The sequence below is a fragment of the Emys orbicularis genome, chromosome 4 (assembly GCF_028017835.1).
Source record: "Emys orbicularis isolate rEmyOrb1 chromosome 4, rEmyOrb1.hap1, whole genome shotgun sequence".
Classification (NCBI taxonomy): domain Eukaryota; kingdom Metazoa; phylum Chordata; order Testudines; family Emydidae; genus Emys; species Emys orbicularis.
This window is the reverse complement of record NC_088686.1, coordinates 143359487-143385937: the sequence shown is the minus strand read 5'-3', so window position 1 is coordinate 143385937 and position 26451 is coordinate 143359487. Positions and strand designations below refer to the sequence as shown.

Here is a 26451-nt window from a genome sequence, read left to right as displayed (position 1 = left end):
TTTCAGAAAAGAACAGGGTGGTGGGGGAAGCAGAAATTAGCAGAAACTGAAGGTGGGCTTGATTCCAGTTCCTTGTAGCACACCGGGGCAACATTCAAAACCAATACAAAGATTGGCTTTGTTAGCCAAGCCATCCAGATGAGAGAATGGGGGCAAAACATTTCTGAGATATAACCAAAGGAATCTACTAGGTGGAAAAATGACTCAAGAACAAGACAGACCCTTAAAAAGCAATTACACTGGAAGACACTTTAAAAAATGACCAGCCTTCTCTAGACACACTGGGACAATGCAAGACCTAAAGAAAAACCTCAGTTCAGGGAAATATGTAGCCCAGATAATAAATATATTAAAGCAGTGGCTCTCAACCTTTCCAGACTACTGTACCCCTTTCAGGAGTCTGATTTGCCTTGCGTACCCCCAAGTTTCACCTCACTTAAAAACTACATGCTTACAAAATCAGACATTAAAATAGTGTCACAGCCACTAGTACTGAAAAATTGCTGACTTTCTCATTTTTACTATATAATTATAAAATAAATCAATTGGAATGTAAATATTGCACTTACATTTCAGTGTATAGTATATAGAGCAGTATAAACAAGTCGTATGAAATTTTAGTTTGTACTGACTTCGCTAGTGCTTTTTATGTAGCCTGTTGTACAACTAAGCAAATATCTAGGCAAGTTGATGTACCCCCGGAAGACCTCTGTGTACCCCCAGGGGTACATGTACCCCTGGCTGAGAACCACTGTATTAAACCAAGTGCTGAAATGCAGCACTGACCACCTGCAGGGAGCCCTTCTGACATTATTTAACTTAACCTTCCAGTCTAGACACTTTGCTGGAGTATGGCCAGCTGGACTCATTAGCCCAATACACAGAAGCAGAGATGGCCTCAAACAACATGAGCAACTATTCTGCAGCATCCACAATAAACTAATATTGCAATGTCTGACTGGCACCAGCAGAACCCATTACAAGAAATAGCTCTGTGATCTTGATGCTGTAAAGAAACCACTAATTTTTCAAAGGCACCTAAGGTCATTTAAAATTGAATAGGAGTTGGATGCCTGACTGTCTTCAGGCTCTTTTGAAACCCCCAACCTAGATGGATAAAATTATCCAATTAAACTATCTGACAATATAATTCAACCCTTTCTGTTGTAAAGAAGTGAAGTTCAGGGCCCAGATTTGTCATCAAACAATTACAATGATTCAGGCAAAATCAAAGCACTGAAGAAAAAAAACTAAATCAAAACGAAAGCTTGATCTTCACATATATGATCACCCCCATGTGTCAACAAATCTAACCGCCTGAGCAGCGGAGCAAGCAACCAAGAAAGTCTCACAGCATTAGAACAGCACCTACAACACAAAGGTATAGGCCACTGGGAACCACAAATCCGAAGCAACAAGCTAGACTGCTACAGCTTCTGGCACAGAATGATCATGCTAGTGGGTTATCTCACTACAGTGAAATGGGCAAAGCCTTCACCAAATACAGAATCAATTGCCATAAACTAGAGATGGACAGCACAGACTGAACCTATGAGAAGAGTAGGTGTGGAACCCATGTGACAAAGGAGAGACTGAGATAGAGAAGTCCTTCCCAGTGTCTGGAATGGACATAGGCTCAAACCCCAAACACCATTCTTGAGAAAACCGTACCTACCTCTGCCAGAGACCTGCGGAGTCTGTCTCTTTTACACACTGGCAACACTTGTGCAGCTTGTCCTGCCAGCAAAGTCCTATTGAAATGAAAGACTCTTTCAAAATCCATTTAATCAGGAGCCATTAATTGTTCCTGCCTGCTAGAACATGATCTTTAACATCTGGAGAAACCTGGGCTGTTCCCAGCATAAATGAAAGGAGGAAATGGAACACTGTGGTAAACTGCAGGAGAGGAATCAAAGCATGTATCTCCTCAGGAGGACCATGCTGGTAATCTGATAAACCAGGATACAAGCCAATACAGGATTGTAAGCTTCCAGGAAAGAACATGCTGGGTCATGCCACAAGGAGAAGAAAGGATGAAGGTTTCATGAGGGTGGGTTGAGGAACATGTGAGCTGTTGGGTGGCAGAGAAAATGCTAGCTTAAGACTAGGCAGGAGTCCACTGCAACAAATGTATAGACATGGGATATGACCATTGCTTCTGCATATGGTGGCATTGCTTAGTGGCATTGCTTCATCCTCTAATTACAATTAACTGCTGGTTATTCACTATTATCTCTGAATTGTGAATTAATGGTCGGCTGCTGGGATTGTTAAACTTCTAATCATGCGGATGATTGTTCTGCAGCCCTTAATTATTAAATGTGATTATTAGTTATTAGACGACCCCCCCCATTAATTACCGGGGTGATGACCCCTTAATGACCCTATTTTTTATTAAATACCCCTCGAGAAACACACACACCCTCCCGTCAGCTGTAGTGAGTGGGGCTCAGGACAGAGGCGTGTCCCTGCTCTGCTGCGCACATACTGCTCCCTCCGGCTGCGGGCCAGGCGAGCCCCAGCGGCCGCGCACCAATGGGGCTGCGGGGACCGAGCCGAGCCCTCGGCTGGGCGGGGCGGTGGCGGCGGCTCCGGCTGGAGCTTCCCCCGGGTCATGTGAGCGAGCGGAGCTGGGGGTGCCAGCATGGAAGGGGGCAGCCGGCTGGTAAGAGGAGCGCAGCCGGGAAGGGGGCGGTTCTGAGCTGCCGGGGGCCTTCCCGGGGCAGTGGGGAGGGGGGATGCCCGGCCCGGTTTGGGGGGCGAAGGGAGGGGCTGGGGGATGCTGATGTTTTCACTTCTTCCAGCGCGGTGGTTTAAAGAAAAAAGTAACTCCCCTAAACTCCCTATTCCCCGGAGGAGAAGTGGGCGGGCTCCATTTACCCTCAGCTACTTGACCGTATTATTCCCCCCCGAGCCTCCCTAATCCAGCAAGGGAGAAAGGCGGCGGCCCCTCCGCCCACTAGACCCCGAGCGCTAAACCCCCCTGCGGTGGGGAAAGCCCCCGCCTGCGCTGGGAGGGGATGGGGGAGAAACGAAGCCGCCGCCACGTGGGTGATTCTGCCCAGATGCGCTCCCCGGGGGCCTGTTCCCGCGCGCCCCGTGCTCGGGGGGAAGGGGAGCCGGGCGGGGAATGCGGGCTCCTGCTCCGGGCGGGCTGGCTGCCTGCGTTCACACGGGGCGGGCTGGGGAGAGACTCCTGCAGGTCCCTGGCTCTGGGCAGGGGAATGCTAGGGGCTGGACACCGGGCAGGCGGAAGAAAGCGCGTTCCTGGGGATCTCAGTGCGCGGGGAGGGGAGGGGAGGGTTTTGTTTTGCGGGCCGAGACACGCCAAGTGTTCTCGTGCAGAGACAACCCCTCCCCCCGGCTGGGCTTTAAAGGCGCCCCGCGCTTGACAGGCTGGAGCACAGATGAGTTTTCCAGGCTGAATGGCTGCTGTGTACTTGGCTGCGTCATGTGGGGTGTGTAATTCAGTCCGGTCTCCCCCGGCTTGCAGGGGGAGGTGCCCTATCACAAACCCCCGGATCGGTTGGTTGACAGAAGAGCTGGCCATTCAGGAGTCCCCGGAGGGCGGGACCTGATTTTGCCATGAATGATAGTGGCTAGAGTAAGCAGGGAAGTTGCATGGTAAGCCGGGGAATGGCACTAAATCAGTTTACAGCGTGCTCGTTTGGATTGTGCATGTTTCATTTGCAGTCCCTTTCACTGTGAACTCCCGGCAGCATATGGCGCCTGCAACTAAGTCATGTGAGACTCCAGCTCCCGGGAATCACCAGAGATCCATGTGGCACAGTGGCACACAGTTGTGCTGCCACAGCCAGTGCTTTGCTGCTAACAATACCCTGCCTCTCATCCCAGGGTGTGGGAGCACTTTAAAAACCACTCAGCCTGGTAACACCTTGCGAGTGAGGTAGGGCAGTTTGATTAGCCCCCTTGCGCAGAGAGGCAAACTGAGGCAGAGAGAGAGAGAAGTGATTTGTCAGAGGTCACTGAGGTGCAGAGAGTAAAGTGATTTGCAAGATCACACAGGACGTGTGTGGCGGAGCCAGGGATAGAATCCAGATCTGAGTCGTGGTCCCGTATTTCAATCCTCATTTTCCTTTGCCTCAAGTAAGTCTAATCCGTTTTGTGGACCCATTCGACCTGGGAGCAGTTATCTCCTTGCTCTCATTTTTGTAGAGCAGCTTTTGCATGCTAATGCCTGTGCATGCTCACTAGCCCTTGACTATTCTATCTGTGGGCTTTTCTGTATCTACTCTTTTCATGGTATCTGGTCGATGATGATGGTGCAAATGCCTTAGTATCTGAATTATTGATCATTTATTTTGCAGTAGCTCAGAGGTCCCATTGTGCTAGCCCCTGTTCAAACCTAGTAAATTACAGTCCTTGCCCCAAAGAGTTGATAGTCATTTGCCATTTTGAACCTTTAAAAAGAAGGGGCGGGAATGCACTGTACTGATTACCGCAGGAGGTTGGAAGTGGGGACTTCTGGGTTCTGTTCCCAGCTCTTGCCCATCGTGTGACCTTCGGCAAGTCACTTTACCTCTTTGTGCCTTGGCTGCATATCTGTGATTTCAGCATATTTACCTACTTCCCAGGGTCATTGGGAGACTTAAAAAAATGCTTTTAGATCCTCCCATAACAAAAGGTGCTGTAGGGAGACAAGGTGGAGGAGGGAATATCTTTTATTGGACTACTTCTGTTGGTGAGAGAGACAAGCTTTCAGCTACACAGAGCTCTTCCTGAAGAGCTTGTCTCTCTCACCAGCAGTATTACTTCACCCGTGTTGTCTCTCTAATATCCCGGGACCAACATGGCTACAACAACACTGCAAACAAAAGATGCTATAGAAACACAAACTAATGTCTAAAGAGCTAACCTAGTCCAGCGATACACTTCAGTGAAAGCTGGCTCTGTTTTTTTATACATGACATGTCTGTTAATTACTCTTGAATGTCGTCATCCATGTAGATTGATATTGTGAATTTTAGTTAAACCTGTAAAATCTAAAAAATGCTTCCAGTAGGCAAGATGCTGTCATTGATACCTGGCAAATCCAGAGCGTGTCTGTCTTAAGTACTTACTTGGCCCCATTGATCTGAGCATCTTATGACTTAATGTTTGGCCTCACAACATTCCTGTGAAGTAGGGCCATGCTAAGGGGAAGTGAGGCACAGAGACAAAATGACTTGTCCAAGATCTCACAGGGAGTCTGACAGAGTAGGGAATTGAACTCTGGTCTCCTGAGTCCCAGACTAGTGCTCTAATGGCTGGACCCTCCTAGAACTATGCTGCTTAGCTGTCTGTCTTGTTAGTGGAGGGTTCAAGAACAAGTCAGCTCACCCAGACTTTGCAACCTGGTCCCTGCAGCACTGGCAGGTTTCAGGGAAGAACTGGCTTTTAAGGGGAGAGTGGAAGGAGGATAAGGAAGGTCCATGGTGTGCGGAGAGGGGGAGGCTGTTGTAAACATAGCCAGCAGCCTGAAAGGAGTAGATCTGAGGCAGGATGGAGAGGGAAGTATCGGGATTGAGAAGTGGGGGAGGGGAAATGGGGGTGGGGTGAAAGGGGAGCAGAGCTATAGGCAGGGTTGGGGCTGTGTAGAGCTTTTAAATTCAAACTCCTCCTCTTCATGTGGGAGGAAAGCTGGAAGCCCAGCGCAGGGATCTGAAGATGGGGTGAGACTGATATGGCCCAATGTCCCCTCTTGCTTCACATACAAGCTTGTGGTGATGGTGTTGGCTTCTGTTCATTGTGAATTGTCCAGGCAAGAGATGCAAAGTCATGCCAAGGACAGGTTATGAACCATGTTGCGAAAGGCCTTGAGCAATTTTAGGGTCTTTGTCCTACGTTTTGCCCTTGGCAGATCATGAACTGAGTCAGGTGCTTTTTTATTTTTAAGGCCGGGCTTGCTAAAACTGGAAAGCTCCTCAGAATCTGCCCTTCCTGACCATAAGGGACCTGGGGAGATGGCGCTAGCAAGGACTGGCACAACTGGTTTGGACAGCTCTGAAGGAATCCCATGCATTTGCTTACTCACAGGAAGCCAAGAGCTCACAAATGGCTCTAGCATGGGCTTCCTTTCTCTCTCAAACTCTCTCCTTGCTCCTTTTAATTATATCTTAGATTTTATCTCATGAATCACCTCCCCCTCCTAGTCAGGCCTATGCAAACCACTTCCCCTCCCATGTGCTATTGCAAACCGTCCCTCTGGCAACTGCAGTGATTGTTGAAACAGAAGAGCGATATCAGGAAAGTGTTTCATGCATGTGAAGGTGGCTGCTAATGCAAATTATGGAAACAAGGAAGAAAGCCTACATCACATGACAATACAGTTCTCTGCAGACCTCTTAGGTAGAGAATAACTGGGATGTGTGTTTGAGCAACAGAGCAATTTAAAAACAAAACAAAAAAACCCCCAACAGTGGCTTGTTTGTAATTGAATTGTTCCTAGATGTTTGCACTGTAAATAATCTCCTTGGTGTCGCTCCTTTGCAGGTGGGCTAACGCTTTCCCCGCAATATCAGGACTACCAGCTGTACTGCTGCCCAGCTGAATTGTTACACAGGTTTCCTACCCAGTCAATTTAACATCTTTCCGTGCAGAAGGGACGCTGGTCAACAAATGGTCTCTCTCAATTGCAGCGACTTGCTCCCTGCTTCAGACCCCCTGGTCCCCCCAGCTGGCGCCTCTTGGCTAGACAGCAACGCTGATGCTCGTAAGACAAAGATGCCGTCTGCTGTTCTGCCAGAAGACTGTGACGCAGGAGCATCTGACCCTCCGGATGGCTCCAGTCTTCTCCTTCGCCATGGCAGCTGCCCTGCGCAAGACGCCCGCCTCCTGGTGTCCAAGGTGAAGAAAGAAGGCGAGAAATCCCAAGCCACCCTCTATGAAGCTCATCTGAAACTGCCTGACTTCTGCAATGACCTCTCCAGAGATTTCACCCCCACCCTCGAGGAGATTGAGGAGTTCCTGAAGGAGAAGATGGAGCTCCTCAAGGATGAGCTGAGCGAGAAACAGCCCGTCAGAGGGAAGCTGGAGATCAAGTCGGAGATCAACCTGGGGAGCCCTAGGGAGCAGCCTACGCCCAGGATGGCTCCGGAAGGGGGTGTGTTGAGCTCTGCTGAGGCTGGGGGGGTAGCCGGTGCTGTGGGCCTGACAGTGGGTATTGGGAGCATCCCAGTTATCCTCCAGATCCAGCCCATCCAAATGAACAATGGGAGCCCCACACCACAAAGCGCTGTGGATGGCATCAGGGTGGCCCAGTTGTTGGTCAGCGTGCAGGGCCAAAGCCTGACCTTTGTCCCTCAGGCTGCCCAGCCCCCCGTGACTGTCTTGGACCAAAAGTACGTCAAAATAGCCCCCCTGCCCATCGCTCTGAGGCCAGCGGCGCTGGGGAGTCTGAGAGGGGTTGAGGCTTCCCCCAAGTTCCAGAAGGTCTCCCCTTCTGTCATCCGGGTCCACAAGTGCACGCACCCTGGCTGCAGCAAGATGTACACCAAGAGCTCCCACCTCAAAGCGCACTTCCGGCGCCACACTGGAGAGAAGCCCTACACTTGCACCTGGCCCAACTGCGGCTGGAGGTGGGTGTGCAAGTGGAGAAGCCTGGCGTTAAGGTTGCCTTTCCACTGGCTGCCAGGCAGCCAAGCCATTGACTGCCTCCTGCAGGATCTGGCCTGTGCGTGTGTTTATAAAGACTAGCAGCAGGCTGGTAGGGCCTGCTTTTCTCAAGTGCTCAGTACCCGCACTCAGGACGAGGTTTTCAGAAGAGCTCAGCATCCAGCATGTTTAGGGCTGTGGGTGCTGAGCCCTTGGAAATCTGTCCCGTCTGGCCCTGGCAGATCGTGACCCTCTTTTTGAAAATCTCACAGTTCTGCTTACCCTCTTGCTTCCTTCCTGTGCATTTGCAAGATTGACTCAGCAGTTGTCTTGTCCCTTTAGATAGCTGGCATTGTCTTCTCTTCAAAGGTACGCGGCATCCTCTGCTAGCTCTTGAGAGCTGATTCTAAAACCTCACTGTCCCTTCAGTCTAACAATATTTTTTGGCACTGGGTCCTGGACTAAATATATAGCAAATCCAAGACTTCCAAGTGTAAATTTTCAGGCCTCTGCTTCCCCGAGCTGTTCATATGCTGACTGTGTTTTAACTGAGATCGTAACTTTTAATGCAGCAGGGGAGTTTTAACTAGAAGTAACCTGCCCTTCTTCTGGGATTCAGTTTTTACAGTGAATTCTAGAAAGCAGAGCTTTGAGGAGGGCTGGGATAGAAAGACCTCTCAGGACATTTAGGTTAAACTTTCGAAAACACCTAAGTCCCATTGAAAGTGATTTAAATGGTTTGGCTCCTAAGTCACTCAGGTGTGTTTGAAAATGTTACTCCTAGTCTATTCCCTGGCCAGTGCAGGATTGTTTCCAGAGCTTGCTTCCTATAATTGGTCCACTTATAAATGTCTCCTCTATTGGATTGCCCATTGCTTTCCTCAGGAACTTGTCAATCAAATCGCTCACTGTTTTAAAAAAAAAAAAAAAAAAAAAATCCTCATGAATTTGCTGCTCATGGCTAGGCTAGAAAATAAGCCAGTGTTTCTCCTGGAAGGTCTGGAGAGACTGCCTTGGGATCTGTTGAATTTCTGCAGTGTTAGTGGTGGACAGACCCACAGGCGCAGCATTTTACTGTATCAGATGGGAACTGAAATACTATCGTAGTGAGCCTGAGTGTAACTGAAGCTTCTCGCTCCACATTCTTTTAGTATGTTTCAGCCATATGGAAAAACCCTTCTGTCTAATGCTTCTACCATATGTGTGAGCTTCTCAGAGCTAGAATAGGGAGTGGATGCTCTCCTGTACTCCTTGTTGGGTGTTCTCCAGTTATATTTGTAAACATGAAGCATCACAGTGATATCACATCAGTTCTGAGGCTTTCTAATGCAGATGCTGCCAAACCCAAGCTTGTGAAAATCCAGTTCTGCAGCAGACCTTTATGCTGATGGTGCCTGAGGATTTGGATTTCTGGGCACCCCGTTTAGGGTGGAGGAAAGAGGGTGCTGGAGAAATTGGGCGGGGATTTGAATGCACTAAAGAGCTTTTGTGAGAGGTTAAGCTGATCCACTTCATATGTGGAATTAAGGAGCTGAGTAGGTGGATCTATGTAGGTACCATAGTGGAGGAGGGCCATGTGAGTATCTGGATCTTTCACTAACATGCCGCAGGATGGAAACTTCCAGCCTAGAACTGTGAAACTGGTGTATGCAGCCTTCGCACGTGAAGTTCGCTATTTAAACCGGTCCCAGGAGGAGCGGATGTCTGTCCCCGGATTGGAATGTAGCAAAGGCTGATAGTGATGGGAAGCTGCTGCCTCCTGCTGGCTCTTGATCATTTGAGAAATGAACTCCTGTCACAGTTTAGGGGGGAGCCAGTGTCCCCTGTCAGACGAACCAATGCTGCTCTTCATAGGGAAGCCAGGGATTGAATGGGTAATGGAGAGTGGCTCCTGGAAGTGTCTCATGAGCTCAGGGCTGGGACTCGCTGCTGGGAATGTGTGGGAAAGCTTGTGTTGAGCCTGTGCCATGGGTGAGGAGAAGAACCTTTGTGAAAGAGACTGGCCTGGCAGTTTACAGAGCAAGCGTCCCCATAGCACTGTGCCTCTACCCTGCCCTGGAGCGACTGCCTCCAAGCCTGAGGGGCAGCTCATTGTCCCTGACTCCATTCAACCTCTCAGCCAACGCTTCCAGCAAGGGAGTAACTAGGGCCAGTTGTAGGGGAGGCTTGATGGCGTGGCCATAGGGAACTGTAGCGAGACTGCTAAAATCAGCCCGGCCACTGAACTGCTGCCAGAGGGTAAGGACTGGCTTTTGGTCACTACTGCCCTGGTCTGGCTCTGAAGCGGTGACCTAGAGGTGCGAAGCACTGTACCCCATTCCCAGTCCGTGTCTATCCAGTCCCCAGGAGTTTCTAGGCTCTTTGAGGGGAGAGCAGGTTCTGAATGAGGGAAGCATCCTAGTCGCCTGCCATGGGGATGGCTGTGTGTGGGCATCCCTTCGGAAACACTCGCTGGCAACCGTACTGTGTGTCTGGGGTTCTTTCTAATTAGCCCGGTCTGGGAGGAGAGCAGAGACCGGGCAGCCCATCCTAACTGGGATGAAATTCTTGCTGCTACTGTGGCCTTGTTCCCAACCACAAAATGGAGACAACTGCCCAAATTCATCTCTGGTGTCAACCCACCTACATCAGTGATTGAAATTACACCAGGGATCACTTGGCCCGGTATGTGTTTATAGCAAAAGGAGGAAATGCCAGGCTATGTGCTGTAGTTGTGAAAGGAGGAACTGGGAAATCTGTAGTACATGGACTTCAGGCAAGCTGCGCTCACCCTTATGTCTTTATGGGGGTTGTATTTCACAAGGGAGCTGAGGTTTCATTAATGTCTGTAGAGCTCTTAGGTGGAAAGCGCTGTGCAAATGCCAAGTATTATTACTTTGGCCAAGAAGATGTTTTCATTCTACCCCTTTGGTGCTTGCTATTTGTCTCCAGGCACTTATCTGATCCTCATCACAGTAGTAGTCAAGCATCTCTCACTCACCAATTCCCCCACAGGGATGTATAATCCCCATTTTATAGGTGGGGAGCTGAGGGCTGGTCTGCGCTACAAAGTTAGGTGGGCTTAACTATATTGCTCAGGGCTGTGAAAAATTGCATGCCCTGTGATGTAGTTAAGCTGACCTAAATCCCAGTGTAGGCACCACTAGGTAAATGGAAAAGTTCTTCGGTCAATGCAGCTGCTGCCTTGTGGAGATAGTTACTATAGAAACAGAAGGACCCCCTCGCTGTACTAAGTTTCTACACTACAGGTGTGCCACTAGCGTTTCTGGTGTAGGCATACCATTAGAGACTAAGGGACTTGCCCAAAGTCACGTGGGGAGTCTGTGGCAGAGGTGGGAATTGACCCCAGGTGTCCTGAGTCTCAGTGCGGTGCCCTACCCCCTAGGCCTTCCTTCTTACCCCTTCCTAGTTCCCACAGTCCTCTTCTGCGCTGTTTCCTGGCTTGGCCCTGGTGGCCTCAGGGAATGACCATCCTCTCCTAGGTTAGCTAGCAGTAAATGTGCCGCCAAAAGAACCCAACGTGCTTCCCTTCTCCCGGCAGGTTTTCCCGGTCGGACGAGCTCTCGCGCCACAAGCGCTCCCACTCTGGCGTCAAGCCCTACCAGTGTCTGACCTGCGAAAAGAAGTTTGCCCGCAGTGACCACTTATCCAAACACATGAAGATCCACAGGGGCCAGCGCAGCCGGACAGCTCAAGGCAGCGGCAGCAGTTAACCCTTTCCTCCCTGCCTTGTGGAATTGGGGTGCAATCCAGCAGAGCTGGATACTGAACTGAACACACAGGGGTGTTTTTTTTCAGAGGGGAAAATAATTTTCTTTTTTGTACAGACTGGAGAAAATCCCAAGTCTACCTCTACCCATGGATGCCTTACGGTCAGGACTTGTCTCCTATACTACTGTGCCACTTGTAAATGCACATGATGGGCACCTGAGCTAATTAGGGGCACGTGTGGGAGGATGGCTTCATCTAAGGGCTTTGGTGAGTTAATAGGTGTTGTCTGTCAGGGTAATTCAAATGCTTCTGTCACTGTCATGTCTGCCTGATACGAGTTGGAGCAAGAGCTAATGGGTTAATAGCACTTCTTCCTCAGCCAGCATCCTGACTTGCTGCTTGTATATCCTCCCTGCTATGGGGGCTGCAAGTCTGACCAATGACCCAGCTGTCCATGGGCAGCCATCCTAGTGGGGAGAGCCAAAAGAGATACTTCTTCCTGCCTGAGCCAAAAGACCTGTACTTGGAGTCTTGGCTAGAGAGAGGCCCTCGCTTACAGATTGTACAGTGGGTATGGAACCGGACTGCCTCTTGACGTGTCCCTGTCTCTGATCCCTCCCCCCCAGTGTGCGCTGCTCATCACTGATGTCTGCAGGATTGGCAAGGCTGATGTCCTTTTCTGTTAAATATTCTTTAATCATGTACAGAGCCAGGGTAAAGTCCCAAGATGTCCCTGGGAAGGTGATGCTGATGCACTTACTGTGTTTTCGGTTGTATGTGGCAAACGCTTAGCTGGGTACGGCATGTCCTTGCTTTGTCTGTTACCACTAACAAAAGAGCAAGGAGCCTGCTAGCTGCTTGTGGAGTCCTCAAGTGCAGCCTACCCCCCACCCATGTTCTGCTGAGGTGGAGCTGGAGCATGGCATGCTGGCACCTGAAGTCTGTGGGCTGCCCCTCCGTGTCTGAGATCAGGGTGTCTGCATCCTGTTCCTGTGTATACCAATCATGTGCAGCTCTCAGGCTTCTGGCAGGTTGCTAGTGTGGCCCACAGGCCCAGCATTGGTGACCCCTCTGCTCCAGCAGCTGCCTCTGCAGGCATTGCACCCAGCCCTGAGGCTGGGAAGGGCAGGTGAACGGCTGCACCTACTAATGGTACAGTGACTCTAAAAACAACGGGCAGGTCTTCACAGCACCCCAACTGAAGGGTTGGTTTGTCATTTCTGTTGGTATCTGTGTTCCCAGGTTTATAGTTACAACTCTGCTGTCAAAAAAACACAATTACCTTTGTAGTAATCTGTTACAATAGTCCTTTTTTGTATTAAAGTGCCTGTAACACTTTCAACAGCACCCTGACTACCGTGTTAATGGGACACTAGAATAGTGTGTCTGGTCATCCCGTAGTGACTGAAGTTGTAGGCCTCTGACCTTCCATATGGGTGTTCAGCACGGCACTGATGTGCCAAATTGTGCGGTGGAGCCGTTGGGAAGTGTGGTGCAGATCCGATTCCCCAGGAGAAGACGAGAGCAGCAAATTCAGAGGGCATCATTGGGGGAAGTATGGGAAGGGGGAGAGCTTTGGGAAGGGGAAATTAATTCAGAAGTGAAGGGTACTGCGGGGAGAGGAGAAGGGGAGTGTGTCTGTTCTGCAGAAAGGAAAAATGCCTTGCACAGTGCTACCTGATTGAGGTGGGGTTACTGTTGAGGAGGGGGCCAGTGACCAGCTTGGCCATGTGCGTGTGGCACCTCGGTGTATTCCAGTCACTGGAACACACAAGTACAGCTGGACAAAGCGGTTTTATTTTGTCGTATTTTTTCCACAAAAAATGGCTTCTCAATCGAAACAAATGCTGTTGTAGAAAACTACTGTTTTGGTTGAAAGCTTCTGATTTTATTTTTTTTCCCCCAACACAAAATGGAATTGGAAAAAAAACCTAACTCTTTCCCTCTGTATTTTTTTTTTTTTTTTTCAGTTTTCAAAAACAAACTTTTTACCAATTTTGTTCTTATCAAAAAACTGGAGGGGGGGGGAATTCATGGGGAACTTTGAGATTTTCTTTTTTGTTAATTTCCTGCATGCAAACAACCCCCCCCCCCCCAAAAAAAAACAACAAAACCTGGCATCTATACAAAAGCCATGGGAAAGTGATGTGACACTCTCTCACCCTGTGCTGTGTACTGCTGCTTCCCGAGTATTTCTGAAGGAGACAAATGGGTACTGAAAATTCCCCTCTGCATCCTCCTATCTAGGTCTCTGCCCCCATACTTGCCATTTTCATGGCAGACACCAAAGCTCCTATGAGAGGCAAGGTGCAGTAGCGCAGAGAGGTGAGGGCTGGACTGGGAGTTTGGAGCTGCATAGGAACTTGCCATGGCTCTGACACTTAGCTCTGTGGCCTTGGGCTAAGTGGCCTGGTCTCTGTGCCTCCAGTATCCCATCATGGAGTGGGGATGAGGATACCTAGGTGTGAGAGGAATGCTTGTAGAGCAGTTCGAAAACAAGTGCGAGGTGGGGTTATCTCCAGGATTTAGGAACACTTGCTGCTGGAGGTTACGCCTTCCTGGTAATAGCAATTGATTGCTGTTGGCAGCAGTTTCATGGATAGAATTTCCCAGTGTAGCTACAGGAGAAGGAACTGGCATGGTTGAGGGCCCCCATGTCCTTTATAAGTTGGGCACAGACTGTCCTGGAGTGCTTGTGCAGCTAAGGGGCATGACACTGCTAAGTAGTTCTGTGCACTGGGGGCACATTCCCCGACAGTGTGGTCCTCAAAGGGTTCCAGTTACTGGTAAGTTACTTCTGTCTTACTCTGACTTGTATTGTGGTAGCACCTAGGAACCCCTGTCACGAACCAGGGGCACATTGTGCAAGGCACTATCCAAACACAGAACAAAGAGGCAGTCCTTGTCCCAAACAGTTTACAATACAAGTAATTGTGTAACTAGGGAATTGCTTCCGCTAAGCAGAAAGTATTCCTCAAGTGTGACAACTTTAAGGAGCAGTACTGCTTCCCCAAAGAAGAAACACTGCTGAAAATGGGGTTGGCTCTTTATTCTAAAAAGAAGAATGCCAACAGCTGAACTAAGGCCTTTGGCAAATTTCCAGAAATGATGGAGGGGGAGATTGACTTGTATGTTACCCAGCTGCAAGAGCTACAGCTTGACCTAACCAAGGCTAATTGATCTTGGGTTGGATTTCCAGAGAGCTGAAATGTGTAAGAAACATACTAAGTTTGCAACACCTGCATTGGTTGGTTTCCTAATCCGTAGGGGGAGGGGGTTATGACAGAAATGGGTGGAGCTGCAATATTGGAATGCAGAGCCAACCTTTCCCCAAAGTTCCAGGAGGTCTGGCTCTGTGGATGGAGTTCAGGCTCACCTCTAGTTTATAACTGGATAGTGTGTGTGGGGGGGGGGGGGGAACTCAGCCTCAGCTGGGTTCCTCTCCAGTGTGCCTATGTGGGAATATTTAAAGCTGCAGCCTGATGCAGGTTCTAATGAGGTGCTTGGCTAGAATTCTGTGCCTTGTAGTAGGTTTGGGGAAGCAAGGGTGCTTCTCTGTGTAACTTTCCCAGTGCTCCTCCGCCTTGCCCTGGATTGATGTGACCAGAAGCCAACAAGAACTCCCAAGTTCAATGCGTGCAGTAATGAAGTTTTAATTCTGAGCCAGAGACAGGTATGTGAGAATCTATTTTTGTTTTGTTTCGTTGGGGTTTTTGGCCTAGCTAGTTATTCACTTCATACCCTCTTTCCTTCAGGGCACCTTTTTCAGGCCCCTTGCCAGCATGATTCATGCCAGTCTTGCTCTTCTTTCAGTCCCTTTCGCTGTTCTAACCTGGCCCCAAACCACTTTACAGCACAGCCTGTTCCTTTTGAATCTGCCCCACCCTGCTTTCCCCTCTTGGCCTTTAGAATACAAAGGCCAACTACAGTTTGTGACTCCAGTGCTTTGGGACTGTGGGCAAAGAGGGGCTAGTCAGCTGTATCTGGGCCACAGTTCAGTTCTCTGATCTTTTATTCGCTAAGTGGAATTAAAAATTTTATTAAGATGTTTAAAAAAAAAATAGTGAACAGAGTTTGAGCATAGAAGTTTCTTGTACATTCCACTCTTGTCCCCAGGGAGACCAGTGGGCTGGGAGGAGAATGGGGAGAGCAGGCAATAGAGACCTTCAGTGTGGCTGACCTGACATGTGGCTCCCATCAAAGAGAACTTGAATAGGGTGGGGAGGGCGTGCATTTTATTGAATCAAATGCCTTGGGCACAAATTTGTTGTGAAATATTTATAGTCTTACCTGTCTCCTCAGGGGATGCTTTTGATAAATGGCTTGGAAGGTTTGCTGGCGCTTCTGTAATTACCTCTGTTCTCTGCTACTGTCATGTGTTACCTTCATACTGTAATGCTCCCCAGTGAACAAAGGATATCCCTGTACAGTGGTGCGGGAGGAGGAGTAGGACTCGTCTGTCTTTGTTAGTTGAAGTCACTAGTGTCACCAAGTGACACCTTTCCTTTCTTTTTATCCCAGTATAAGCATGGCTCTGGGAGTTGAGATTCATGGGTTCCAGTCCTGGCTCTGACATTGAGACTCTGCTGTTAGGCAAGCTAGGGAACATCTGTGCCTCAGTTTCCCCTTCTGTACCATGGGAATAGTACTAGTTGTACAGTGCTTGGGAGACAAGGGCTTTGAGAGGGCTAAACATTTTTCTAGGCAAAGAAGCAGCTGTGGGTGCCACAAGGGTACTAATAATGAAAGCAGGGATGGTCGTGTTTGTGTGCACGTGTAGAACTGGATAAAATGATTTTCACGCTGTGCCTTCGGTTGCGGGCACAGCAATGCTTGTGTGCAAAGCCCTAGAACTCTGCATGCAACTGACGATGCTGCGGGAAGTCCCTGGCCTGTGTTCCACACACCACTTGCTGGTGGAACATGGAGAGTTGATTGGTGCTGGCTGTGCCTTCTTTCCATCTGAGAGGAACCAAACCTGTGTGGGTGCAAATTGTGAGCCTGGTTTTATGGCATCTTTGGGAAGAGAGACTCCATGTCTGTTTGTGGCAGCTGGGTCTATTTGTGGCTTTGCCCCAGGAAACTGATAAAGCTGGGTGTTAATGGGGATTCTTCTACGGTGCCTTTCATCCTAGAAGGGATTGGCACATGTTAAGCTTCACAAGACTCCATCAGTGGATAAGTAGAATGTCCATTATAGAGGTGACACAGAGGTTGTGTAAGGAGGCAGTGGAAGAGCCTGGAATAGATCCCCAGAAATCCTGTCGCCACAGCTCTAGCCAGGAGAGTTCTCCTGGTGAATAAATAGTGTGTCTATTGTTCAATAACAACACCCTCCAGTGTAATTCAGGGCACTCCCCACCTAGGTTCTCCTCCATCTACAGTTCTGGGTGGGCAATAGGAACTAGCTTGCGGCAGCAAGCAAGCTGGAGTCTGAGCTCTCGAAGAAAAGCAGGGACATATGGGGCTGGACAGGACCTAGCACACTGGGCCCGGCTGGAATACAGGCAGTCATTCACAGTAGCTACAGTAGTCTAGCAGCTGAGTGTTCTGTTTTGCAGCCAGCTGGGCCAGATCCTTTCTCTGCCCTGCCTCCTTGAGAGGCCCATAAGAAACAAAAAGACAGGTTAACATGAAACAGGTGGAAGAGAACATTTCCAGCAATATCTGCAAGACTTTAACCCTCAAGTGGCTCAATCCAGTTCCTTGGGCCTGTGCGCCCGGGGAGTATGTCCACACTGCAATCAGTGTGTCACTGCAGCACGTGTTGACATTCTAAAGCTAGTTTGGATCTGTACAAGCTTGCCAGAGGCTCGGGGTATGCACTTGAGCAGCTAGCTCGTGTGGCTGCCCATGGTGCCGTGGCTTCACGGCTGTTGTTGGAGCTAGCTAGATCAAAGGTCACTTGAGTACTGCTACTAGTGCTGCAGTCGCTACTCCCATTGCAGTGGACACTTCAATGCTGGGACTTCAATCTCGGTCCCTTCTCCAATTGTTTGCACGTGTCACAGTAGCAACAGGCAACGTGAATCACCCCCAATGCAGTCAGGGCTGAGCATTAAGCCCTATGCTTCTTCCTAAAGGGCCCTGGTGTATACAGTAGTAGCATCATGCTGCAGCCCATGTGACTTCTCTCAGCTGATGCGCCTGCTCCCATCTCACTGCTATCTGTCTTTGAGTGGGCGGCTGGCAGGTGTCTAACTGAGCTAAAGGAAGCCCTTGTCTGGAGAGAGGTTAAGGACATGTCAATGTTTAAAGAAGAACATAGCTAGACTAAAATGTCTTGCTGTGTCATAAGACTTGCTGCTTCAACTAAACCATTTTCCAAGTAAAAGTGTGTCTGCCTTTAAGCTCCGTTAAAGGACAGAGCAATTCTCCAACTGGGGAATAGGGAGCATTCTCCTCTGTCCATCATTTACTCCACTGTGCTTTGCGATTACAATTCAATAGGACCCCAAGCAAATGTTCACCCAGCTGTGGGTAAGTAATGACCCCTAGTTCACCCAGCTGTGGGTAAGTACCATGCTGTCTGCATGATTGCCCCCTGTTCTGATGGCATGCTCTCTCTCTCTCAATTTACTCAATTTAAATCAAGGTCAGTCTAGGCAAAGCACTAGGAAACATACTGTAGGGAGTAATGGTGCAATAGCCAGGGCATGGACTAGCTGGGACCTGACATTGTTTCTCACCAAGACTTTCAGTAACAAGTAGAGATTTGGGGGGGCAGGGGAGAGGGTGCCCAAATCGTGACTTCTTAAAGGGGCCTGAATCTCTGAAGGAGGGTGGGTGCTCAATACTGAAAACCAGGCTCCTTTTAAAATGTCCAAAAATGGGCCACCCAACACCACTAGTCACTTTTGAAAGCTTTGGCCTCCTCTCTTCTCTCTCCTCCCCTGCCCCCCAGCCACCTGCAGCTACAGGGCTTCCTGTACCAGAGACCTGACCATACCACAATATCTTCCCCCTTCTATTTCAAGCAGTGGGTTTCGTACACAAGCAAGGCTCTGAAATGAGACTATTGGTATGAGTCAAGACGCCGGGTTGAGTACTGATCTTGTCCCATCTTCAGCAGTGCTGAGCATGCCAGAAGGCTGCTTGACTTGTCTGGGAGTAGGAGCAATGATGGAAGCGTGACTAGGAATTTTTGTGTGTGTGGACCTGTGACCTTCCTGGGTGACAGTCTGTTTTGTAAGGAAAACACTACTGAGGTGGTGAGTGGGGTGAACACCCTATCTAGCCTAGAAGGGGTTAACAAGGCTGGGAAGGGGCCAACTAACAGGATAGGTCAAAGCTGAGGGGAAATAAGTGGGATGAGAAGAAATAAGGTGGGGAAGGAAAAGGATGTGGAGGGGAGAGAGACAAAGGTCTGGTCTACACCTAAAACTTAGGTTGACCTAGCTACGTTGCTCAGGGGTGTGAGAAATTAACAGTAGTGTAGACGAACTCAACGTTTCACATCCCAGGTGGTATTCAGGATTTAGCTAGAGCTGGTGGAGGTGACTTTTTCATCTGGCTCCCTCTCTCTGGGCCAGTCTGGTCAGGATATTTCTCTGGATTAGGATGGAAGAAGTCTGGGGTCCCAGGAGATGGCGGGAGTGGCAGCTAGGATGGGGAAACTTTTCTCCCCAAGTCTTTAAGGACCTAAAAAGGGAATGGTGGGTGGAACAGCCCATTGCCTTCATTATTTTGTCCACCAGCTAGGCCTAGTTTGACACCAATTTTGGCTTGCTGATTTTCAGTTCCACGCTTTTCTTGTTCACCGAGAACGCTGTTAACACAGTCCTTGAGTTAGATCAGTAGCCCTTGTGTTTGGACTAGTTCAGTCTCTCTTGCCTTTGCATCTTTTCCTATTAGCATTTGTTATAGGTGATGGTGACATTCCATGAATGTCTGCTCACAATTAGGGTGTATGTGTAGGTTGAGTTATCACAACAGGGGCCATTGTTGTCTGGAGTGGATCCAACTACCTAGTGCTCATGGAAGGCCTCTCTAACCCTGCCATGGAGAGATTTATTTTTATTAATATGCAGGATTAATTGTGTGATTTTAAAATATTAAAAATGTGGTATGATATTAGTGCAGCACTAACTGCTCAGGGGACTAGTCAGTCATAGAGCAGGTACAGCATGAGCAGCAGCAGTGCAAGCTTCAACTGTTGCCCCTCTTCCCAGGGCCTTAGCCCTGCCTTGGTTGGGTCCCTTCTGTAGAGGCAGAGTGCAGAGACTTGAGTGCTATTCCTGACTCTGCCGCTGACTTGCTGCGTGACCTTGGGCCAGTCACTTCACCCCTCGGTTTTCTCCTACCATGTCTGTCTTGTCTATTTAGACTGTAAATTCTTTAGGAGCAGGGATTCTCTTGCTATATGTATGCGTCCATCACAGGGGGTCCTGATCTCTTTAAGGCCTCTGGGTGCTATTGTAATACAATAACATCAGTGAGAGGAATGCAGCCTCCTTGGCTTCTGCTGAAACTGCCAACAAATGGGCCAGCTTTCTGACGCGGACAGCAGTAAAATTTGGCTTTTTAAACTATCCTTGCCTAGATCATCTTTGTCTCTGCTTTGGTGCTGCTTGTTGCAGTCTTAATGGCCTTAGGCAAAAAAATAGGATTGCTTTAGTTTTCAACACAAGTTATTTTGGAGCCAAACGGCAAAACTGCTGTAGGTTCTGAAAATAGTGGGGGCAGGAGCTGCCATCTCTTCAGGGTGCCACCTTCAGACCCTGAGTCGTGGCTGCCATGTCCCCAGATATTTATGGGAGCAACCTGACTCTTGACCACGTGTAGGGTTGTCAGATTTGGTTGGACTTATTCCTGGAGGCTTCATCACATGACAGTCTTTAATTAAAGATTCATCTTTAATTCCTGGAGACTCCAGGATGGTTGGCAACCCTAGACCACGCTATCCGAAGTCCTGCAGTATAGAGGCTTCCAAGGCACTTAAGACGCATCCTGAAAGACCTTTGGGAAACATGTTTGCAAAGTGATGTCATAATATTGCATCACCCCGTGAACTCACGATGCTATGACATGTAACTTGAAGGATGAAGTTTTATGAAGGTGGCCACTTGAAGTCTGGAGTTCACCTGAAGTCGGAAGTTGAGCCCTAACTATAGGTAATAGTGTCACAAGGCCTCTTGGCTGTTCTCTTGTGTGCTGCAAGCCATGTTGGAAGATGATCAGAATCCAGCTAGGATAGGGTTTCCTGCTACGAACCTTGACCGCTTGATGACTAGCACCATCTAGTCCTCATGCACAAACTAGCACCCCTGGTTGTGATCCTTAGAACAAACCCACAAACCAACTGAAACTTCCTACTTACAGTCACCAGCTTGCTGTTGTGGAACTGAAAGTTCATGTCATGCCCTCTGTGCTATTGAGAGATTTACACAGAACTCAACACCTTTGTGTGTCTGACTGAGTAGCTTGCAATAACATGCCCGCACAAGTGCACAGGAGGAATAGTAGAGGTGAGAAAGGGATACTGTGATCTCTTGAGGTACAGCATAGCGAAGTTAGCGTTTGTAGCTTTGCGCTTCAATAAATAGCTTTGTGCCTTAGAAAATCTCTAAGGCCGTGATCCAGGAAAGCACTTAAGCACATGCTTAAAGTTAAGGATGACCTAAATGAGTGCTACTCTTTCTAGAGAGAAACCTTACTGTGTTAATGAGACTGATTTTCCTTCCCCCCCACCCCCGTTTACTTGGGATTGTGGTGTTTGCTAGTGAGGCATGAAACTCTTAGGGTCATTCAGAAAATTGCCAAATATGCAGATTTTCAGCTCTCTCGTTCGAGTCAGCTGCTGAGTTAAAAGCAGTTTTAAAAGGGCACTGTTGAATTATGGAACAGGCTAGGGCTGAAGTGCCTGACCTGCTGTTGCATAATGTGTTGGCTACCCCTGCATCTACAATTCTCCTTCAACCAGCCCAGCCAAAGATCATATAGTCCTAAAGTCAGGAACTTGCTCTGAGATTTCTCTAATATGTCAATGCTTTTAAAAAAAAAACTTTTTTCCTGCAGTGATCTTACTGGATTTTGTCTTTCTAGAATTGCTCTTTGGACAGGGACAACTATTTACTCTCTCTACAAAGCCTTCCACAAAGGGGCCCCAATCATGCCAGTATAAATCTTTAACAATTAAACTTTGTTTCTGCTCCTTTTAAGCTTCTCTGCATATGATTTTTTTTTTAACTCTGCCCTGTTCCCTGCTCCACCTTGCTTTGCCCCCCCGCCTCCATTTCCCCCAGTCTCATCTAAGCAGGACACTAACCCAGTAATATCCAAGTCAGACTCATGAATGAGGTGAGATGTTCCTGACATTGCTTTCCCCTACCCCCCACAGATCCAGATTCTTTGGTCCATATGTGCACATACTGTCACTGATAGTTATTTTTTTAATGGGACTTATGCTCCTTCCTAACATTATTTGTTCTGAGTGGATTCTGCTAATCAACCCTGATCCTATTGTATGCTGCTAAAAATTGGGAGTAACTCTAGTGAAGTCAGAGTTGCATGGAGAGAGATCAGAACTGGGCCTCTTTTGATTTTCATGTGGCAATCTTGTGTATAGTGCCCAGCACTTAGGTGTCAATCCTTGATTAGGGTCACTATGTGCTACTGCAGCACACACCAATAATGAATTCTTAGGGGCTGTCTCTAATTTCACTGGTGTAAATCAAGAGTAACACCACTGAAGTAAGTGGAGTCCAGCTAGCCACGCAATCAATAGCACAGTGGCAAGCAGAAGTTACAGTGCCAGCAGACTTTGAGTGGGTCATGGTACATTTCAGAACAAACTTTGACCCTCTCCTTTCTTTACTTGACTTTCTAAAATAGCTGTGGGGTGGGGTGGGGGGGAAGAACTAGAAAAGATGGAGTCAAGCATCTCCCTGTTCCACCATGCAAGTGTCTTGCTAGGCACAGTATTAGGATCCCATTTCTGTTCAGATGACCCCTACCGTGTTGGGTGTATGTGATAATCTACCTGGGTGAGTTACCAGTTTCCAGGAGAGAGGATCTGTATTTAATGTAGTTTTGTTTTTAGTTCTAGTAGGTTTGTTGGATATTTCTGCTGTTATGAAAGATTAACCTTCAGCACCAATTACGGGGGTTGCAAATTGGCAGCAGTTAGCCATGCTTGGTGCTGTACAAGCAAATGAGGGGATACATTCCCCGCCTTCAGAAACTCACAATGTAGGAGTTCCAATTTTGCAGACCTTACATTTGTGAATAATCTAATGGAGCTCATGAGGAATTCAATTGACTTCAGTAGAACTGCTTCCGTGAGCAAGGATTGCAAAATCAGGCCCCTACTCTGTCCCAAACAAATATATATCTGTTTGGGGTGAATTAATGCAGATATTGTCAAGCAGATCATGTGCCGCTTTTCAAGAGGGATCTGAAGGGGGGAGGGATTTTCTTCAGTGTATGAAGAGAAGAAGTTGTAAATAGAGGAAGCAGCATGGGGACTGGACTCAATGACCTCTCAAGGTCCCTTCCAGTCCTTGAATCTATGGAACAAACTGCAAAACCGAGATGAGAAGTATACAGAGAGAGGGTGGCTAGGAATGGTTTATCCAAAGACTTCATCCCTTCTCTTGGCTGAAGTATCCTGATCTCTTCTACTGTTTCTATAGTAGAGTAGCTCCTACAGGCTCCAGCAAAGAGCAGGACTCCATTGTGCTAAGGGCTGTCCTAAGGCATAGTAACCGTTCCTGCTCCAAAGAGTTTATAGTAAAAATGGACAAGACAAAAGGAGGAGGGTGGGGAATCGGAAGCACAGAGCTGGGAAATAACTCGCTCAAGGGACAGAGCAGGAACCCTAACCCAGGTATCCTGAATCAGACAAATCTCATCCACTAGGCCACACTGCCTCCTAATAAGATGTTTTACATGAGCAAAAAGATTACTTCTCTTCCCCACCCCCCATCTTTCAACTGTCAACCTAGAAATAGTCAAGTATCAGAGGGGTAGCCGTGTTAGTCTGAATCTGTAAAAAGCAACAGAGGGTCCTGTGGCACCTTTAAGACTAACAGAAGTATTGGGAGCATAAGCTTTCGTGGGTAAGAACCTCACTTCTTCAGATGCAAGTAATGGAAATCTCCAGAGGCAGGTATAAATCAGTGTGGAGATAACTAGAAATAGTCTTCATTCACTTTATTATAGAGCCATTGTAAGGAATTAAATAGATCCAACAAAGAAGGGGGAGTGATAATGGCATATAGCTCACCTCAGCTGAAATAATATAAAGTATAACATGCAGTGTTCCTGTTTAACCAGGAGCTGAGCAAATGCTTTTAGCATATTAAGGGGTATGAAGATAATACCTAAGTGAAACTTATCATGGGCCATGTCTTGTATTTTTTGAGTGCTGCGCTCTCTTGAAAATCTGCCCCTATGATCAGTTGGGTTTGGAGGACTGAGTTCCTAATGGGTGTAATTACGGTAAAATATTTTAGTAAAAGACTGAAGGGGCACAATATGCCCTGTGAAATGGCATCCAGGAAACTTGAAACTGCCTGTTCTGGCATATGTGGTATCAGTCCCTTTCATAACTAAGTGCTGCTGAAGCTTTCTTTGCAGCTGGGCATGAGTGGGAATGTGATGGAGGGCTGGGACTACTGCTGCTGTTTCTATTTTGAGGAAGGAAGAGTGCAAACCCCTCTTTATTTCATCTGCTGCCTTCGTTGCCTAAATGAAACCATCCCATTGAGGAGGGTATGACAAGCTGCATCTGTCCTATCCAGGCTTATAAGGTGGTAAAGTATAAGGCTGATCAAAATGACTGCTTTGCCTTGGCTTAGAGACCCATCAGCTAATCCTTCAATGTCTGACCCTAGAAGATCAATTGCTCTGTGTCCTGACAGTGTTTGGGTGGGCTGTTTTAATGAGCTTTCCCATGAATTAGGGCTCCCCATGGAGTGCAGTGCGTAGTCTCCTAACTTCCCTTTTAAAGGAATGGTGTGTTAATAAAAATGGAGTCTCAGGATACCGAAAAGCAGTGCATGTTCTAGCACTGTAGGTTGAGTGAACCATATTCAAGATACAAGAACAGAAAGCTGTCTAGAAAGGTTGGGGAACCTGAAATTCTTACATAAGAAATAGATTTATGCGGGGGGGGGGGGGGGGTTAAAAATGTATTTATGTAATTATAGTGGTCAAGCTCTACTGTGTTCCCTAATGACCGAAAAGAACCGCAGTGTCATTCCTTGAGGAAATATTTTGCTTATAAACCTCTCTCAGTAGCACAGACAGTGACTTTCAAAAGCAGAGTACAGTGAAGTGAGAGTTAGTGAGAAAAGTGATACTGTCTGATTGGAGCTCCTAGCTTTAGTAAGACTCCCCCTCTATGGAACCCTCTCTTGCTCAGGGCCTGATCTGCTCTTTTATCACTGTTCAGGATCTTTTCTGCTGCTCTTATCTTTTAACCTTCACTATTTTCATGCTGATACTCCACTCATATTTGACCACTTTCAAGGGCTTCCCCTTTCCCGCCTCTTCAGTTTCTCTTGACCACACACTTGTGACTTCACTTCTGCTTTCTTCAAACAAAGCACCTCAAGGACGGAAGCAATTCTCTTGGGCAAGATCCTCATCCTCAATCACAGCACACGCTCTCCCATTCCGCTCCATGGACTGTAGACTTAATCCTGAAACTTTCTTCTCTTCCTGCATCTCTTCTGTCCTCACATTATGGCCTTCACTCCCTCCACAGTGTTTCCCATGTAGGCCTGTACTCATTCCACTGCTCATGCTGTCATATGTGACTTGATCTCCTTTCACCTTGCTTATTGAGCTTTCCTTCTTTATGGCCTAAAGTCAGCTTCCTGTATTCCGGCTTGGGGAGAATGCTACCTCCCCTCTGTTAGTTCATCATCCCTTTGAACAACTCTACTTGACACTTATTTAATCACATGCTTCAAACGTGCACTTGCTAGAGATTTTTAAAATCTTCCATGGAGTTGCTCATGTTTCTTTCACAAAAATTCACTTCTTCCTTTCCCAAACTGATCTTCTATCCCCTGCTTCTTTTCCTCTCCTCCTCCCCCATGATGAACCCTTTATTCAGCATCTGTCATCTCCAATAGCTTCCCTATACCTCTCTGCCTCAAAAATTCTTAGTTTTGGCTGACACCATCAGTCTCTTACCTTTTTCCCTCACCTTCTTATGTTTTTCTTTAGCTCTGTAACTGTGTACATGTGAAAACAGGGGCTGCTACAGCAGGCACCGAGAGTTTTTAAAGTAAGTTTGTATGTAAAAACATTAGCACCATCAACTTGTGATTTTAATGTTCCTGTCTGCTTTATCCGCTAAGGATTCTAAAGCATACTACCCTTGTTAATGAATGAAACAACATCCATTCCCCCTTTAAAATAAGCCAGTATCATTGTTCTGGTTTTGCAAAAGCAACCCCCGGGCCACCAAGGACAACTTTCTTATGCCTATTAATATTGCACCCTCAGCAGCTGTGGCCTTTGGCGTGGTTTTCAGAAAGACTGAGCACCCCCCCTCCCATTCCAGATGTGGGGGGTAGGGAGCTGCTGGTGCTCAACACCCCTGAACATAGAGGGCCTGGGCGCCACACAATGGGTGGGTGCTGTAATTTGCCCAGGCTCATACAGTGACGGGGGGATCTAAACAGACACTCCAGGACTCCTCCTGGGTCTTGTATACTGCCCAACAGCTGGACTGAGAACCCAGCAGTCTGCCCTCAGTGTTAGCACCCTGTCCAGTCCTTAGGCACATGTCCAGCTGGCCTCTACTAGAGCCAACCCCCCTCCAAAGAACTACATTCCCCATAATGCTCTGCAGAGAAGGGTGTGGAACACGGCTTTTAATAGGCCAGTCGTTCCCCAAGGGGCGAGCTGTAATTGGCCCAGTCTAGTCTTGTCTCCAGCCCCTCCCTCCGGGGCGGAAGTGTGGCTTACGGTGGCCGGACGGACCCGTGTCGCGTGTGAGCGAATGTGCCCTGTGTCCCGCCATGTAGCGCGCTGCCGCCGCCGCCTCCGCTCTGGTTCGGTTCCAGCGCCCGGGATGGGGGCCTGGCTCCCGTCCCGACAGGGGGGCCCCCGGCCATGAGGGGAGCCCGGTACCTGCCGCTGCCAGCGACCGCGCCGCTCGGGGAGCGGGGGCTCCGCCTCGGTGAGTCC

At 48.2% G+C, this 26451-nt stretch overlaps 1 protein-coding gene across 1 annotated transcript; it reads left to right on the top strand.

The window, feature by feature from the left end:
- Nucleotides 1-2618: 2618 nt before the first annotated feature.
- On the top strand, nt 2619-12644 carry LOC135877512 (Krueppel-like factor 15). The gene is made up of 3 exons (XM_065402967.1): nt 2619-2665; nt 6493-7577; nt 11135-12644. The coding sequence occupies exons 2-3, from the start codon at nt 6619-6621 to the stop codon at nt 11304-11306; spliced, it is 1131 nt and encodes a 376-aa protein (XP_065259039.1). The 5' UTR covers nt 2619-2665; nt 6493-6618; the 3' UTR covers nt 11307-12644.
- The last annotated feature ends 13807 nt before the right edge of the window (nt 12645-26451 follow it).